Source organism: Drosophila mojavensis, unplaced genomic scaffold (assembly GCF_018153725.1).
Source record: "Drosophila mojavensis isolate 15081-1352.22 unplaced genomic scaffold, ASM1815372v1 contig_136, whole genome shotgun sequence".
In the NCBI taxonomy this organism is placed as follows: domain Eukaryota; kingdom Metazoa; phylum Arthropoda; class Insecta; order Diptera; family Drosophilidae; genus Drosophila; species Drosophila mojavensis.
The window spans coordinates 10,036,945-10,054,349 of NW_025318667.1; the positions used below are offsets into that span (position 1 = coordinate 10,036,945).

General features: G+C 38.7%; 3 protein-coding genes across 6 annotated transcripts; 1 reads left to right on the top strand and 2 right to left on the bottom strand.

Moving 5' to 3' along the window:
• The first annotated feature begins 477 nt into the window (after positions 1–477).
• On the top strand, positions 478–3,620 carry LOC6585124 (EF-hand domain-containing family member C2). Its single transcript, XM_002010727.4, has 4 exons — positions 478–669; positions 737–1,284; positions 1,356–1,626; positions 1,685–3,620. Exons 1-4 carry the CDS (start codon positions 619–621, stop codon positions 3,155–3,157), a joined length of 2,343 nt encoding a protein of 780 aa, XP_002010763.1. The 5' UTR covers positions 478–618; the 3' UTR covers positions 3,158–3,620.
• A 1,309-nt stretch (positions 3,621–4,929) lies between these two features.
• On the bottom strand, positions 4,930–7,265 carry LOC6585125 (eukaryotic translation initiation factor 5). The gene is made up of 3 exons (XM_002010728.4): positions 7,053–7,265; positions 6,447–6,929; positions 4,930–6,145 (listed from the first exon to the last, which is right to left on the bottom strand). The coding sequence occupies exons 1-3, from the start codon at positions 7,263–7,265 to the stop codon at positions 5,420–5,422; spliced, it is 1,422 nt and encodes a 473-aa protein (XP_002010764.1). The 3' UTR covers positions 4,930–5,419.
• A 779-nt stretch (positions 7,266–8,044) lies between these two features.
• LOC26527306 (integrator complex subunit 6 homolog) lies at positions 8,045–17,231 on the bottom strand. 4 transcript variants are annotated; one of them, XM_032732636.2, is made up of 4 exons: positions 17,071–17,231; positions 15,899–16,416; positions 8,685–8,781; positions 8,045–8,198 (listed from the first exon to the last, which is right to left on the bottom strand). In XM_032732636.2, exons 2-4 carry the CDS (start codon positions 15,918–15,920, stop codon positions 8,150–8,152), a joined length of 168 nt encoding a protein of 55 aa, XP_032588527.1. In that variant the 5' UTR covers positions 15,921–16,416; positions 17,071–17,231; the 3' UTR covers positions 8,045–8,149. The 4 variants fall into 4 exon arrangements, 3 of the variants coding, with proteins under 3 accessions (XP_032588527.1, XP_032588526.2, XP_043867581.1); XM_032732635.2 differs by lacking the exons at positions 15,899–16,416; positions 17,071–17,231 and adding exons at positions 10,420–10,940; positions 11,970–12,112; XM_044011646.1 differs by lacking the exons at positions 15,899–16,416; positions 17,071–17,231 and adding exons at positions 10,420–10,940; positions 11,673–11,781.
• Between the last annotated feature and the right edge of the window lie 174 nt (positions 17,232–17,405).

Genomic DNA, 17,405 nt, shown 5'->3' on the forward strand with positions numbered 1-17,405 from the left:
TTTGATGATAAGCTGATTGTACGTTTGGCTCCCAGCCTTAATTATAATAAATCATAGCAGTGATGGTACATATTTTTGTGTTTTGCACAAACATGATGCTGTAGTTGATAAGCTTCCGCAGTTTCTTTCAAGAACTATAGCAACAACAGCAACAATAAGAATAACAAAACATCTGCTAGCATTAGAATCTGAATGGGTGAGAGTAGTAGAGAGTGAGTGAAAGAGAGAGAAAGTGTCCAGAGCATGCGCTCGCTGCGATTACAATTTGTCAACAGCTGTAATGCAGCTCCTATCGATATGGCCTGAGGCTTAATAATAGGTGTTATCGATATATAGTAGGCTAGCAGCAGTCACAATATATCGCGCGTGCTTTTCAACATTTGAAATAAAATTCAAATCAAAGTGATATCGCTACTGCTTTTGTTGATATTTTCTTTTTGTATAGTAGGCGTGTTGTAAGTCGTTTTAGTCGAATGTGTGTGAGAAAAGGCTCAGTATTGGGCGTGTTACACAATCAGTCGCACGAAACAAAAATATTTTACTTCATAAATATATTTTATATATACACAAGTGAAAAAATCTATTGAACAGAATCATACAAAATAAAAATTATTCAAGATGTTGCGCATACCAGGCATGCCCCTCCTACCAGGGACCCTCTTTCGTGAAGTGAGTAACCAATAAAGATGGTTTTTAATTGAACAAATTAACGGTTTTCTGCTCTTTGCTTGGTTAGGTTAATAAAGTGTATTATCCCAAATCACAAACGTTGCTCAACTTTCGTGGTATTCCGATGCTCAGCGATCGGCAGAACTCGATGCCCGTGGATCCCGCCGGTGTTGTAGTCGACATTAGCTGCCCCCCAGCCAATGCTCATGCCTTATATCCCCCACGAACGGGACCACATCTACCGCCATGGCTGGCATATGATAAGAAGGTGCTTAGTTTCAAAGCCTATTTTAAGCAGACACTGCAGGAAAACTTCCATGCCCCCTATATGGTTAGACATGTGAAACTCTATTATTATCTGGAAGATGGCACTGTGGAAATTCACGAGCCAAAGGTCCAAAATTCGGGTATTGTGCAGGGATGTGTGCTGCATCGTCAGCGGGTGCCAAAGCCGCCGCCATGTGATAACGAATTTCTAGCGATTACGGATCTCAATGTGGACACAACGGTGCAGATCTTTGATCGATTCTATCACATCTACGATTGCGATCCGTTCACACGCACTTTTCTCAATAAACGGGGCATTGTGGTGCCCGACCCCGTCATGGCAGCCGTGTAAGTTTAGCTAATCAGCCTTTATATATATATATATATATATATATATATGATTATTTAAAATATTCTAGTGATCCCTCTGAGGCGGTTCGCAACCGTGTCCCGGCACGAGCCAGCAATCCGCCGGAGAAGAAGCATCCGTTTGCTCAGTTCCTCAAGTATGATCGCCAGGTACTCAAATTTCAAGCCTATTGGGACGATCGCACTGATATGGGCGATGTGCGTAAGCTGGAGGTCTGCTACTACCTGGCCGACGATACCATCGAGGTGAAGGAGGCTCACATACGGAACTCGGGACGCGATGGCCCGAGCGTGTTTCTCAAGCGCGGGAAATTGCAACGCGTAAGCTTTAAAGATCATTCGATGGATTTACGAGATCAATAATTTGGTTCTTCCACAGGAATTTGATGGCATGCAGCTGCCTGGCCAACAGACACCGCAAACCCTGCTAAATGTGCTTGGAACGAATCGAAATGTTCGCTACTGTATTGATCCGCTCAATATTGGTAACAAGGAGATTCTCTATTACAATCAGCGCGATCTGCAGATCGGCACTGTGCTCAACGTTTATGGCCGCTCCGTGGTCATCACGGACATGGATCCGTTTACCAGGCAGTACTATCGAGATAACTATGGCATTGAGCAGTTTACACCACTGCCAATGCCGACGCGATCGGATGTCTGCAAGCCGTACGACAAGTCCGGACGTATGCTGCCACCCTACAATGGCTGGGGCACTTACGAGGACTCGGCGGGCAATTGCATGTCGATTGTTATTAAGAGACCGAAGACTGATTTCAGAAAATTCATCAAATTCGATCGTTACGTACTTCGGTTCGGCGCAAAGATGCTGTCGACAATACGAGAGAACTGCGAACGGATCTTTGTGATCAGCTACTATATGAGCGATGATACGATGCAAGTGCAAGAGGTAGCTGTACGGAATTCCGGTTTCCTTGGCGGCGTCTTCATGAAACGTACTCGTGTCCTGATGCCCGGCCAGGAGAAGTTCACGTGCAAACAGCCCCAGTATTACAGGCCGTGCAATTTCTACATCGGTGGCACCATGTCCATTAAGGATTTCCTCTTCCATCTGGTCTCGGCAGATGAGTTCACATTGATGTATATGGAGCATCATCCGGACCAGTTTACGCATTGCAATCTGGACCTGATCTTGGAGAAGGTGCGCAAGTCCCTGGAGCCGCGTATGTCACAGTTTGTCTCCAGCTGTGTGCCCGACTGTCAAGATCTGGAAAAGAAACTGGAGAAGCGCACAGTGTTCATTTCATTTGAGAGTCTCAAGGGTGCCCTGGTGGCTCTGATGGGCAATCAAATCAGCGATCATGAGATCGTCACACTGTGTCGCCGCTTTTCCGGCGAACAGGCGGCGCCAAACGCCTGCGAACGGGAGAAGGTTCGTGCCTCGGCCCATTTGGAGATCAAGCGTTCGTTATGGAATGGACGAGATGAGCTGATGGAGCATTTCCATCACATCAATCCAACCAATAAGCCATTCCTGTCCGAGAGTCTGGTGCGATCGACGTTGCGTGGCTTCCGTATGCCGTTTACGCTGGAACTGATCGATACGATATTGTCGGTGCTCAATCGCAATGATTGCGATGAGATTGAGGTTTGCGATCTGATGAACTTCATTGATATTTCCTGCAGCAAGGGCTGCGATATGCCGCCCATCAACTACGCCTTCGAGCTGTGCCCCAAGCTGCCATTCCAAAACAAAGGACGTGTCGTCGACTTTGGCTGCCTACTCAAAGCCCTCAACCTGCCGCTCAATCTGCCCGCCACCAACACCCAGCCGACCAAAATGATAGGCGACACTCGCATTTTGCCGCCGTCGGGAGACGCTGAGTGTTGAACAATAAACCAGTTAGTCGATCACTAATACATAATACCCGGTCCCATCTGGATCATCGACAGACAAAGGTGGGAACATCTACACAGATCACCGAAACCATCAATACCAAATACCCGATCATAAACAGACTGTTGTTACACCTACACAGATCGTTGATCTTCAATACCAAATCCCCGATTCTCGGATCGGGGATCGGAAGTGAATGATGTTATTGTCACCCAATTTTCATTTGTTTTCTAGAGTTTTTGTTTGCATCTCCCTGTTCCTCAAATAGGATACATCGAAATTTCTTGTACAGTATGCAATCGGTTTAGCGGACAACACATATTAGCCAGTATTATCGTATACCATACGTACAATGCCTGGATCAAATCAAGCCCTCCTGCACACATGTGTATATATATTTATATATAGATAAATATATATTTATCTATATATATATTTTAGATACTAAAGCAAAAATATGTACAACAAAAAAATGAATAAAATCCTATAGGTTTAATTTATTTGGCCTGAATGTTTTTTTGTTATATTTAATTATCTTGAATCATTTAAAAATTAAAAAAACAAAAACAAAAAAAAAAAACCGAAGAAAATCTGCAGAGTACCCAAAATGGAAATTCATGTTAAAGCGGACATCCTATAAATCTATCAAGTAGTGAATGGTATATGCCAGTTTACCATCGGGGACTGAGTAGGACTCTAAGAACATCAAGAACACCAAGATAGATAATAGTAGATTTTTATAAGATTTCTTAGCTGGAAGATCTAAAGGAAAAAAAATCATAATAGTATATTCCTTCCATTTAAGAAATACCGCTAAATTTGACCAAATCTTCACGTTTTATGAGGTCAACAAAAAGCTTTGTACATTTTCATAAGTCTCTATTTATTAGATTTCTTCAAAATAGCATATTGTTGATTTTTTGTTTTTTTTTTTTTTTTTTTTTTTTTTTTTGCAAAAAACTAGTCTTTGCATTTTTTGTTTTTAGTTAAATAATAACTTATTTTAAGGAAAAATTTTCGCATATCAAGGGGGAGTTTTCCATTCCATTTTTTGCGTAGCATCAAGTGATTTAGTCAAAAAATGCAGCTAGTAAATTTGTTTTTAACTTTTCTTGTTTAGGCATATTTTTTTGTAACTTTTTTACTTTTAACATTTTGTTGCCTAATAAATTTTTGAAAAAAATTTGCGAGTTATATTTCATGTTATTTCTTGCTTTGCGTTAAAAATTGATTTTCTTGTTTTTTTTTTTTTTTTTTTTTTAATATTTTTCGTATATATAATTTTATTGAAAGCCAAATTTGTGTTTACAAAAAATTTTTAATTTAAAATAAAAAAAATTGGTCGCATGTGTATAAAGTTTATGTTTTGTTTATGCTTTTCTTTTAACTTTTTTTCTTGCTTTTAATCGCGATTTGCTTAAGTACTGCACTTAAAATTAATTAAACATTTAAAACAGATATATATATATATATAAAGAGAGAAAAAAATATATAGAATTTGGTATATCGAAAAATGGGAAATACAAATTTATACCGTGAGATGGGCTAAACTAAAGGATATCAGTAAAAAATTTATGTATAATTGAAATATTAATTGTAAAAAAAAAAAAAAATTACACTACAAATTGAAAGCCGAAGAAAAATTAGTTATTCATATTGTTGCTGTTGTAGCTGCTGCAGTTTGTTGTTGTTATTTGGGATTTCGGACAGGGAAACGTTGATCAGCGCCATTATTATCTAGATATATAGCATATAGCATATTGATGTATTGTATATGTGCAATTTAATTTAAATTTAGATTTTGTGTTTATTGTTACAAATGGGTATATAGGATAATGCAAATGTGATTACAATCGAAATGTAGTGAAGTCGTGAGATAGGGCGATTCATTACCGAAAGAACTTGGCTGATCGAATGCAGTGCACCTATCAAGCTAACTAATTACTCGCAAATTTGCCCTTAGTCACCAGCAAATCGACACTCGCAACTCGTTTGGCAGCTAATCTTTGTTCGCTGATAGCATTGCCACGCCATTTGTTGCTTCGCAATTCATCGCCCGCCGCTTGTAACTCACGCTACTCGCTTCCCGCTTTTCGCTTGTCGCTTCCTGCCAATCGTCACTGTGCTTGCCTTGCTTCTAGTCCTAGTCTTTCTATTATTCCCTCATTTTCTATTTGTTTCCATTCCTTCTAAACCATGTGCTATTACAAATTTTGGCTATTCCCTTGTCCACAAACTGATGTTGGTGCTCCCTGCTTAGATCTCATCAATGTCTATTTCATCGCCATCCTCATCCTCCATGGCGTTCTTCTTGTTAACAGCAGCAACGGCGGCACTGACCGCTGCCACCTTCAGGGGCTCGACACGGGCACGATCATCATATTCGATTTCGACATCTGAATCACCGCAAGCATTATCATCGTCGTCCGATGAGGAGTCCTCCTCCTCGGCATCCTTTAGCCATTGGACAAACGGTTCAACTCTTTCGTGTATCTCGGTGGCTATCTTCTTCGAAACATGACGCTTGCTGACCTTCTGGGCCCATTCAAGAATCACCTTCTCGTCCAGAATGTCCAAATCGTAGAAGATCTTGAAGATTCCAGCCACCTTGCTCATCAATGTCTTCGCATGCAATTCAACCGTCTGCTCGATGCCGCCGATCAGATAGCGTTGACCCTTCGGATTGTTGTGGGTGAAGCGCAGCAGGAGAATGCGATTTTTCCTCACATCGTGCGTGATATTCTCAGTGAAGAGCAGCTCGGCCAGCACTAGCGGTGCCTTGTTCACAATATCCAAGCGCTCGGCCTCAATCAGCAGCTCCTTATGCGTGGCCACATCATCCAGCTGGTTCGAATCCCGCTTGTTCTTTACCAGCTCGTAGAAAATGTCGATGCGCTCCTTCTCTGTCTTGTCGTAGTCATCCGAAATGGTCATACCCTTGGCACCATCTGTCAGATCCTGCAACCGTGCGCGTATCGCCTCCTGCAAAACACAAAGGATTGAATAAGTCTATAAACGTAAGTCGAAAATCGCAGGGAAAGGATATATCAATCTCTAAATATACCATGGAATGGATGCGAATGTTTGCTGTTATTTTTATGTTAACCGCAGCTTTTTATGAAACAGAGTAACATTAACAGAGTCTTAACAGTTAGTACGTAACTTCTGCTACTATTTGCAATCCCTTTGTCTTAGTAGGTTTTCATGACTCTTTACTATTTTCTACAGCCATTTAACAAAGTTACAGTTCTGGCTAGATCTTCACCTGCATTTCGTAGCTTACCTTGGAAACATCAACGCTCCAGCCACCATCGTCGTCATCCTCGGCTATGCTCTTCTCTGGTATGGCAGCGCTAATCTCGGCTTCCGTTTGGCTGGCATGGTTGGTGCCGTTGCCGCCATCGGATTCGCCGCCAGAATTGTTGGCCATTGAATTGTTGGACATCGACCCATCAGAGTTTTCATTCTTTTGCTTCTGAACACGCTTCGAGCGTTTGCCCTCCGTTAGTGATGAACCCTGAGCAGCGGGATTCAACGATGGCGGATTCTTCACAATGTACGTATTCACCTTGTGGTTGACCTTCAGTAAGCCATGGAAGCCACAGGCCTTACACGACTGCGAGATGGTCTGATTCTTGGCCGAGACAGTTAGATTTGTCTCAGGGTTATCGCACTCGGGACAGAGTACGAATTTCCGAATAAAGCCATCGAGCAAATCCTGCAGCTTGTTCACATCATGCGATCCATTCACAATGAAACGTTCGTTCTACGAAATTGATTAAATAAATATATTAGAGTTATGTATAGATAGGATCGAGAGTTGAAAGACAAGCTTTTGATCGATCTACATTTTCAGTTTTACCTCTATTTATGTTTATATAATACCTACCTTATGATCGAATTGCGTTTGGGCGCCCAGCTCACAGCCAAAGTACTTGGTTGGATAGGTAGCTGGTCTTCCGATCGCTCTTGCCACCTCGGCCATGTTGACGAGGACCGTTTTGATGCCGTTGCCTTTACCTTCCACTTTGGCCTGGAGGCGTGGCATTTTGTAGCGATAGAAGATATCCGTAACACTGCGATTCACGTTGACGGTCGCCATGTTGAAGCTCCGAAGTACCGTTTGGTTTGAAGTGAATGATTGATTGAACGACTCTTGACTGATTCAATTATTGTTGCTTCAACTAGATCCAGGTGCCGATTGCTGACTGTCTGTAACGGTGTGTGTGTGTGTGTGTGTGTGTGTACGTGGGTGTAGTGCTGGCAGCGTTTTTCAGGGGGTACGGGGATCAGATCTGATCAGGATCGTATCGGATCGGCTAATTCCAATTGTCTATGGTGGTTTGTGCGGCTGGCAGCACCAACTTCTTGACTTCAGCTATTTTGGCTATTTTGCAATTGCTTCGTTGCGCCTCGTTCCCGTTCATTAAATTTGTTTTTGGCTTAACCTGTGCTCTGATCGCGCTGATCTCTAGAATCTCTCTCTGTTTCTTACTCACGCTAGCTGATTCGCTCGCTAGCTCTCTGGCAGGTATGTTTGCTTGTGGAGAGTCTAGTTAGTAGCAATCGTCGTCGTCCACGATCATCCAAAAAGAACAAAATTAAAACTGGGCTATAGGCTTCCCAAGTTTCGTTATCAATGCTGGGTTGTGGATCCTATTTGGGAGTTGTGGAACCTATACTTGCTTTCTCATCTAGTTAGTTGGTGTTATCTTCAGTTGCTACTATTTCCTTTCTAGTTTTGCTCTTGTTTTTGTTTTGTTTTTGTGGTTCCTTCTGCCGTCTCCTTTTCCCCTTCCTTTCGGTTTGTAGTGCGGGCTTTACTGTAATAGTAGTATTTATATGCTCTCTATATATCTGGCATAGTCTTAGCTATTGGTGTTTTTTTTTTGTTATTTTTTAAGTTTTTTAATTTTTTTTTTTTTGTTTTTTATGTATTTTTTTGTTGTATGTTTAGTAAAAAACTATTGGAACGGTACGGTTGGCTCACGTGTACCTGAACGGCTGTAACTTCCGATGCCTATTACTTGAAGTCCTATAAGTGGGAGGAAGAATACAAAATTCATCGTTAATCGAATACAAAAATCGATAAGCTTCGGCATATCGATCGTTCTTAAAATAAGTTTTTCATATATCATTGATTTTTAGACTAAACTAACTCTTGTTAGTTAATATTTGAATTTAGAAGTTACACATGTAGCTAACAGCTGTTAGTTCTTAAATGTAATATGTTTGGCAGTTTCTTAATATTTATTGCTAAATATTGATTTTTCCCTTACTATTCAGAAGTATGGCTCATGTTAACCAACTGTCACCAGCAGCTCAAATTATAGAGAATATATAAAAATATAATTTATGCTAATTTGAGGGCACAAATGCGTGCTAAACACTTCAAAGGCCAAAGGACTTATAATCGATAACAGCAACAGCTGTGCTCTTTCGACCTATTTCACAGAAAACTACTGAATCTGGTATATGTTGCATAATAATAGAGCTATGGTAGAAGTAGCATAACACTTACCGATGACTTATGGTTCGCCTCTTTGAATTCATGCACAGTTCGAAGCTTTTACTCCGTTTTTGTGGAATTGGAGGTGCGCCTTTTTTTGCTGGTGTTTCTGTAAGAAGAGAAATTATGTTAAAAGAGATGATATTGGATAGATCAGATGCATCTATATATATAGAAATACATATATCTGTATAGTAATTGAGCCCTAGCTTACCAACATAGGTATACCGTTAGTCCAGCTTTCGGTACGTTTCATAGCAAGTGAACATTGGGAGCCAACTTTCGACACAGTAAGGACACTTCAAACAGGATATACCATATACGTTTTCTTTTTCGAGGAATTGAGTCTTCGGTCTAGGTCTTTAGCTTGATGCGTGTGTTTGGGTGTGTATGTGTGTGTATATGATGACTATTGTGTAGGAAGTTTTGTATATATATATATATATATATATATATATAAATACTTATATATATATATATATATATATATATATATATATATATATATATATGTGTGTGTGTAGTAGTGATTTAGAGCGGTTGGATGGGGCCAGAACGATCGATTGGGGTTTCTCGCTCTTACTCCAGCCGTTTTAGTACCGCCTCATCGAAAGCATATAATATGAGCTGCTAGCATTGGCTCTCTCTCTTCTTTTTACACGGAGTAATATCGAACCAAAGCTTAACCAAAATTTAGACCACATCAAAAATACTTTGTGAATGCAACTTCGTTTCGCAATGCAACGATATCGCTGTGTCTCCGTGTGTATGTGTGTGTGAGTGTGCGAGTGGAGTGTGAGTGGGTGTTATAATATATATACATATATAAGAATATACATATATATATATATTATAAGCTATATATATATATATATTTGTTATATATATATATATATCTTTTTTTTTTCAGCGGATTGTTATCTTGATTTCACGTCCAATTTGAATTGCATTTGCATTTGCATTTCTTATTCATCAACGGGCAGGAGTGACAGAGGAGAGGAGTAAGTGCCAGTCACTGCAAATTTGAGATTTACACTGAGAATTTCGTAGGGTATATATCGAATAATTTCAAAATTGAATGCCTTATGTCAAGTGTTTCACTAGAGTTTGCTGTCGACCAAACGTCTAACTGACAGCAAACTCCATGAAAACAATGTTAAATACTGAAGCTAAATCAAATTTGTATATACTACGAGTATATACAAATTACATTTTGAAATCTGTTTCAAACGAACAAATAGCAGAAATTTTCCTGGAGAATTTGAATTGCTAAATGCAGTCTATGAGCGATTTTCTTAAAGACATTTTTCACACAGCTGAAGAGTTACATTTTGCTAGATCAGCTCCAGTCGAGTGGACAGACAATGTTAACGCTTATGCAACGGGAATTTTCACAAGTTAGCTAAAGAGAGGTCCGCACGAAAGAATTAGCACAAAATGATCATTTCATAATCTTCAAATTTTTCGCAAATAAGAGAATTTATTGCATACGATAACAATACATTTATTCCATGGGAATTTCCGCCCATTGACTTAACAGCGGAGCTTAACAGAGGCGCTGATGAGCTGCTGGCAAACTACTTCGTAGCTAAACAGCAAACATGAAACGAAAATCAAATACACCACATAAGCATGTGGTGTGGTGGCTGGCGTCCTGTGGTGTATTATTGCATCCTTCTGAGTGCCTCTGTGTCTGTTTGTGTGTGGGTATGTGTTGAACTAACTAACTAACTAGCTAACAACTCACCGCTGAGGTCATAGGTAATGGCCACAGTATGTCGCTGGATGGTTAAATCGCACAGCATATGATGCAGCTCGCTTTTATGATTGGTTGTTACGAGCAGTAGCTGAACGAGTGCCGCAAGGAATTGCAATGCCAATGGCAATCGTAACGGCAATGGCAAAGGCAACGACAACGACGACGGCGACGGCGACGAGGACGATGATGACCACGACGAAGACGACGACGACGGCGACGGCGACGACGTCAACAGCGTCAACGACAGTTTCTTTTGCTTCGGCGGCGTCAGGTTGATGACGTTTAACCAGTTGGCAGTTGTTGTTGTTGTTGGTATTGTTATGATTATTCTTATTATTATTATAAGTGTTGTTGTTGATGTTAGCAGCACAGCGTTGACTAACAGGATCTGCTGATATTTCTGCTGCTGTTGCTGTTTATTCTTATTCTTTTTGTTAACAGTCCGCTGACTGTTAATGTTGCAGTCACTGTTACGTTTACCGTTTTTGGCTGTTATCTTTAACGTTTCGCTATTTATGTGAGATTTGAATATGCTATCGTTATCGTTAACATATATCGATCAAAAGAGCAATAGCTCAACGCAAAATAACGGCAAATGGCATATGTTATTCATATGCATGTGTGTGTGGGTGTGTGTTCGGTGTATGCGAGCTCTCGGCTTGAGCTTTCGACCAAAAAGGATCGATTATATTGCTTTGCTCTTATTCTTCAATAAAGTCATGTTGCTATTACTGCTACTTCTATATCGATATATTTGTTAATCGTCGTGTTTCATCGAAGAGATTCTTCATAAGTTATGTGTGTTTGTTGTTTCTTTTTTTCTGTGCTCTTCTGCTGCCTTCGTGGACCAATTTAATGTGTGTGACATTTGAAAACTATATATACACATCAATATATGTATACAGATATACTTAAATATACCTATGCACCTATACGATAAATAATGCAAGGCAATTGCATTGATTGCAAAATATCCGAAAACCCAGTGCAGAAAATAAAAACCCCAAATAAATTATTGAAATTTTCTACAGAAATTGCCAGACACATTCACATATACACATATGTGTCTGTGTGTGTGTGTGAGAGAGAGAGAGAGAGCGAATTATGTATGTATGTAGTTTAGTGTAGTTTAGCTTATCGTTTTATATAAAAAGCAGCAGCAACAACAAGAACTTCATTGCACATACACACGCACACACACACGCCTAATTTATATATATGAGGAAAAATCCAATAATTACAATGCCAATTGGCACGAAATTTTTGTCTCTGCGAATTTCTTTCTAGATTTTTTTGGGGCGTTTATATATATATGTGCGTAGATATATCTGATACACATATATAATTTATATATATGTATATATATATAACATATATATATATATATATATATATATAAATTGCTTACAACTTTTCTTTTGTTGTTGCACGCACTGCGTGGAAAATTTTTTCACGTAACGCGAACAATTCGAACAAGGGGAAAAGGAAAATGTCGGAAAAAAACTTGCGATGGGCTTAACGCTGACGAATAAACTAACTTGACTGACTGTTGACGGCGATGCTGAGAGCCCAAGTCCTGCCAGCGAGTACGTGTGTGTGTCGGGGATGGAACACACGGGACACGCACGGCACAGCACAGAGCAGCCCCAAAATGCGCATGTGCCATGGCCCTTTGCAGCAGCAGCAGCAGCAGCAATAACAACAACAAAACATATGTTTAACAGAGGCAGCCAACCAAGCCCCACACACCCTCGCCCAACCAGTTCGCCTCCTGCTCCACTCGTAGAATGCAACTCTCAGCTCGGTTCTAGCATATGTTAGGCGCCAATTAAACGCCTTATTGCATGCAAAATTGTGCTTCTGCTTTTGTTTTCGGGTCAGCCGCAAAGTAGGCAACAGAAAGCCAATGGCAAAGCAGTGAAAAGTGCCAGCACTAACAGGAACAACAATAACAAGAGGAGGAGGAAGAGGAGCTGTAGCAGCAGCAGCAGCAAGCAGCCGTAATACCAAAAGGAAGCACAACAACAGTTGAACTACAACTGCAGGTCACGCAATGCCAGCCAGCAGCAGCACGTGAGCGGGAAAGGGAAGGCAACGGGAGCGAGAGCTGGGCACATGCACTAGCACACTTGACAACTGTTTGTTGTGCAAGCGAGAGCGCCTAGATGGACTCGGGCTGCAACTGGCAAACAGCTGAGAGCGAGCGAGAGACAAGGAGAGAGCGCAAAAGTGAATGGGCTGCACATTCGAACAGCTGAGTGTACGGGCAAGAGCGAGAGAGCAACTATTGTGGATGCTGAGCGATTCTTGCACTGCAAATAAAGATTAAATGGAGATTGAACTTATCAGTCGACAGGGAGTGTGCATCATCTGAATACCCTGTACATTTAATAAGAGATATAGTGTAGTTGATAGATAGTATAGTATAGACAGTATAGTTGATACGATCCTTGTTTGTATACCTTATAATATGCATAATTGCCATTTCATTCAAATATTTTTCTTATATATATTATTTAGTTCGAGTTCAATTAAAAGTAAACTTTGATGAGTTAACTATGCAGAGGCATAGCAACTCTACAGGGTATATATAATGCTCATTATATTTGTGCACTTAAATAACCATGAAATTGATTTTTTATACTTTTTTTTTTTTTAGAATCGCATGACAAATGCAATTTAAGCGATAAAAACTTATGTATAATATATATATGTACATATATTCCATATCCCACATATATATATATATATTTCTTGGTGGCACGTTCAGCGCTTGCCGTGATTGAAAAAAGAAAACTTTCGAGTTTTCATTTCACAGTTTATTATTAACCAACAGAATTTTCATTGCATTTTCAAAGAAGCAGAGAGAAGATGCAAGACAAGTGGCACAATTAGTTGACGAGAAAATAAGAAATAAGAAAATATTTGCAATTGGATAGCGTCAACAACTGTTGCACACAAAGGAATCGAAGCGCAGGATGCGAATGTCGTGGGGCTCGAACATGGACGTAAACAAGAGACAAATGAGAAATTCCGCAGTGACAAAAAAAAAAAAAAAAAAAAAAAAAAGAAATAAAAACAATTTAAATGTCAAACGCATCAAACAATGAAAACTCATTCAAGCGAACACCCACGAGCGCACTTGTGTTTCTGAAAAGATCTATATATAGATGGAGAGAAAGAACTTAAAAATATAATTCATTTATAAAGGCAGAAGCTAGAGCTTTCTATTTATATTTTATGCAGTTCAAATGGACTCATAGACTTATTGAGGATATATGCTTTTTTATATAGTTAAAATAGCCTCAGATTTATTGGAGATTATATGATATAAGAATATAATTCTATTCCATACAATATAAAGGATCTAGATCAGCTTTATATGTTATAGTCGAGCTTTGCACAAGGCACAAGTAACATATAAAAATATATAGTATATATATTATATAGACATACACAACAATATACCATCTTTTTGCAGAAATACAAACTTGATAAGCCAAAATAAAAGCTTGAACTATACTCAATTATAGAAGACATTTGTAAACTATCCACTCAATATGAGTTTTCACTGTAATTTAAGAAAATGTTAAGCTTATTTAACTGCTTCACATAACTGCATAAAGATACTAAATTGCGACCTAGAGCAAGCGGATCCGACATACCCTATATTGGCTACTCTACGCGCGGGGCAGTTTAATCGACCACCACCAATGCCAAAAACTGGTTTCTCACTTTTATCATCGCGTTGTTTTGCGGTTGTTTGCTGGCTGCTTGCAAAGTGCCAAACAAGAAACAAACAATAGAAAAATAGAGAGCAACAACAAAATTGAACAAAGGAATTAAAATCAAGTTCGATTTGCTGCGTAACGTGAGAGATATCCTAGAATACAATTGGGCTTATGAAGAACAAAGTAGAGTACGACAAGTATGCTATAAACGACTAGATAATATCCTATACACAGTCAAACATTAATTTTGATCTAAATTTTAGAGGAAAATTTATTTTACTTAACACGTAAATCGAATCCGATCATATATAACCAGTTATCAGATAGACTAGATATACTCCATTGCATCATTATGTTGTCGTTTTCAATAAGTATTGAATAACCAAAAGAGTTGGCTTTCCAATGCAAACGGAATTGGTAAACAAAGCTGCTCATGCAGAGCAGGTGAGGAGGAGGCGGAGGAGGAGGAGCAAAAGAAAGAAAGAGACAAAACAAAAGCAGGGCCATTTAATTGGAATTGATTGCGCATTGTCTTTTGGTTGCTCTTAAAATTATAACAATTGCGGTTAGTTCCACTCTAAACAGACGTCTAACAGTGCGCTGTTAAATAACTGAGCAGCAGCAAAAATAAAATATGTAAATATATGTATATGCCAAGCAAGTAGATGAATGAGTGTAAGTGTGTATGTGTATAGATAGGTAAATCTGCATATGTGTAAATGTAAGTGTGTGTATTAGTTGATCGGTTACGGCATGCGCACATTAAGCTTAACAGAGCACACACACAACCATTCAACAGATATGCCTATATGAATGTGTATATACAAGCATACACGTATATATATAAGAAAAAAAGTACACGTTGCTAGATAATGATGTTCATTTCGCTCATGATCTTGAATTGCGTAGGCGTAACGAAAGAAAACGCTGGAATGCTATTTTTCTTTCTTTCTCATTATTGCTGGAAAATGTGCCACAAATTGCCAATTAAATCGGAAATTTGTAATAGAAATATTACAGTTGCTTTGAATAAAGCAGATTGTGTGTGCTTACAGGTATATATTAAGAATTTCATAAAATATTGAATGAATCAAATTTAATTTGCTATAAACTATTTTTATTTGTGGTTTCTCTAAAAATGGTACCATATATATTCGTATGTTCCATATATAAATTTGGCGTTATATAAATACTGAAATATATTTATGGCGTGGTATATAGAGAGAAAATGTTACGTATATAGAGTAATCAAATATACCTTAGTACACATTTTCTAGCCTCAAAACTAGATCTGATATTGCTTATTCGCCTTAGGTAGTCTTCATTGTATATTATATTATTATATTATCAGTTACAATAGAGGCTCTGTAAAAAGCTTTAGCTAGGTTTGCCAAGTTCACTCTATTAGGCTTTCACTGTATATCTGTTAAGCTACAAATGTATGGCGGAATATCCTCATATTTATTGCAAAATAAATGAGTATATATACTAGATCGTCTTGTAGGTGTTTGGTTCAAGGTCGAAAACGTTTCTAGCTGCAGTGGAAAGTTTATTAGACTCCAATGCGCTAGCTTCTATTGAATCTATTAAGCTTTCCCCGTATACTTAATATCCAATTATGTATTGTGGAAAAATAATAATGGGCAATGGGATAATAGCTATGTTTATACAGATACATATACATATATATATAGACACATCTCGTGTTCTGGGGTTTACAATTGAGAGGTACTTACCACTTAATCTTTCAAAAGTCATATAAGATATTATGTTTCCCCTGCTTGGGGTGCGCAATGCAATCTCACGAATTAGATAAGGAAGTGTATGAAGAATCTCTTCTCTCCCCTCAACAGACGTCTCAAATTCTCAACGTTTCGATCTGGTGTTCTCTTTTTCTTTCGCTCTCACTCTCTATATGTGTTTGTCTTGCTCACACACACAGATGTTTTCGCACGGTTTTGTTTTGATTCAGTATATATATATATATCTATTTATGTATATATAAATATATATATAGATGAAGGTATTTATATGTTGGTTAACCGTAACTGATTAGTACAACTCTTGTTGTTGTTGCTTTTCGCTCTTCTTTTTGCCACGTGAGAATTTTTGCGCAACTGTAAAAAAAATTGCTTTGCGATTTTTTTTTTATTTATTTTTTTTTTTTGCGATGGCCGCTGGCAGCGCTAAACCACGCGAATTGCTTTTTGGTCAGTTGTTGTTGCTGTGTGCTTGTGCAGCTGCTGCAAAAAGTCTGTAATGAAATGAAATGAAAGACATATAAATACACATGTACATATGTATTGCACATTTGTTTACAATCGCAAATAATTTCACATTGAATATTGAAAAACGTTTGAACAATATGCTAAATGTTGATTACGCATGTTGCCCAACAGAGGGAGACAGTCTCCACTCCTCCCCACCAGCTGTTAACTCAATGTTGTTTAACAGTGTGGCTGCGTGTGCGTGAATGTCTATGTGTGTGTGTCGCGATCATTTGTTTTTGTTGTTGCGTTGCGAACAGCGAAATGAAACGAAACGTGCGCAGTACGCTACACATATAAAGAAAAAAAACCTTTGGGATATTCCTCTGCTAAATAGTACTACTATTGGCTTGCAAAATCACGCATACAAACAAACATTTCATGTACGTTGCTATCATTTGCGAAATTATAATTTCACTGTTATCTTTTTGTCTGCCAACAAGTCAGCCCCGTTAATAGTTAATATGTTGCTAAGACATATTATCGCCAACAATGCACGTAATTTTAATTTTTAGTGCATACACACACATATATTTATAAATACACACACTATCATGCACATGCACAGTCACAATGAAAGCAGCCACGCCATTTAACCTTTTTTTGAGGTTGTGTCTGCCACTTCGCATATATAATTTTACCTTTTTGTTTATAATGCAATCTTATAAGGATCTTCAACACAATAATGGCATAGAACGCTGGCTTTTATATGCGAATGAATAATGCGATTTGCAACTGATTTTCCACGGAGGTAAGACGACAAACTGCTGTGAACTAATAGTGATGTACAGAAAGTAACATAATATCGATAGATCAATTCAAAGACGTTGGTGCGAAGACATCGCGTATCGCGATGTGTAACGATTGGGCCAAGCATCGAATGTGTATATTCTAGAGCAATTTTTTTCTTTTATTATATTGCGAAATTGCATTGGAATTGTGTTAAATTGAGTTGGTTTATGATGGTTATTGATTG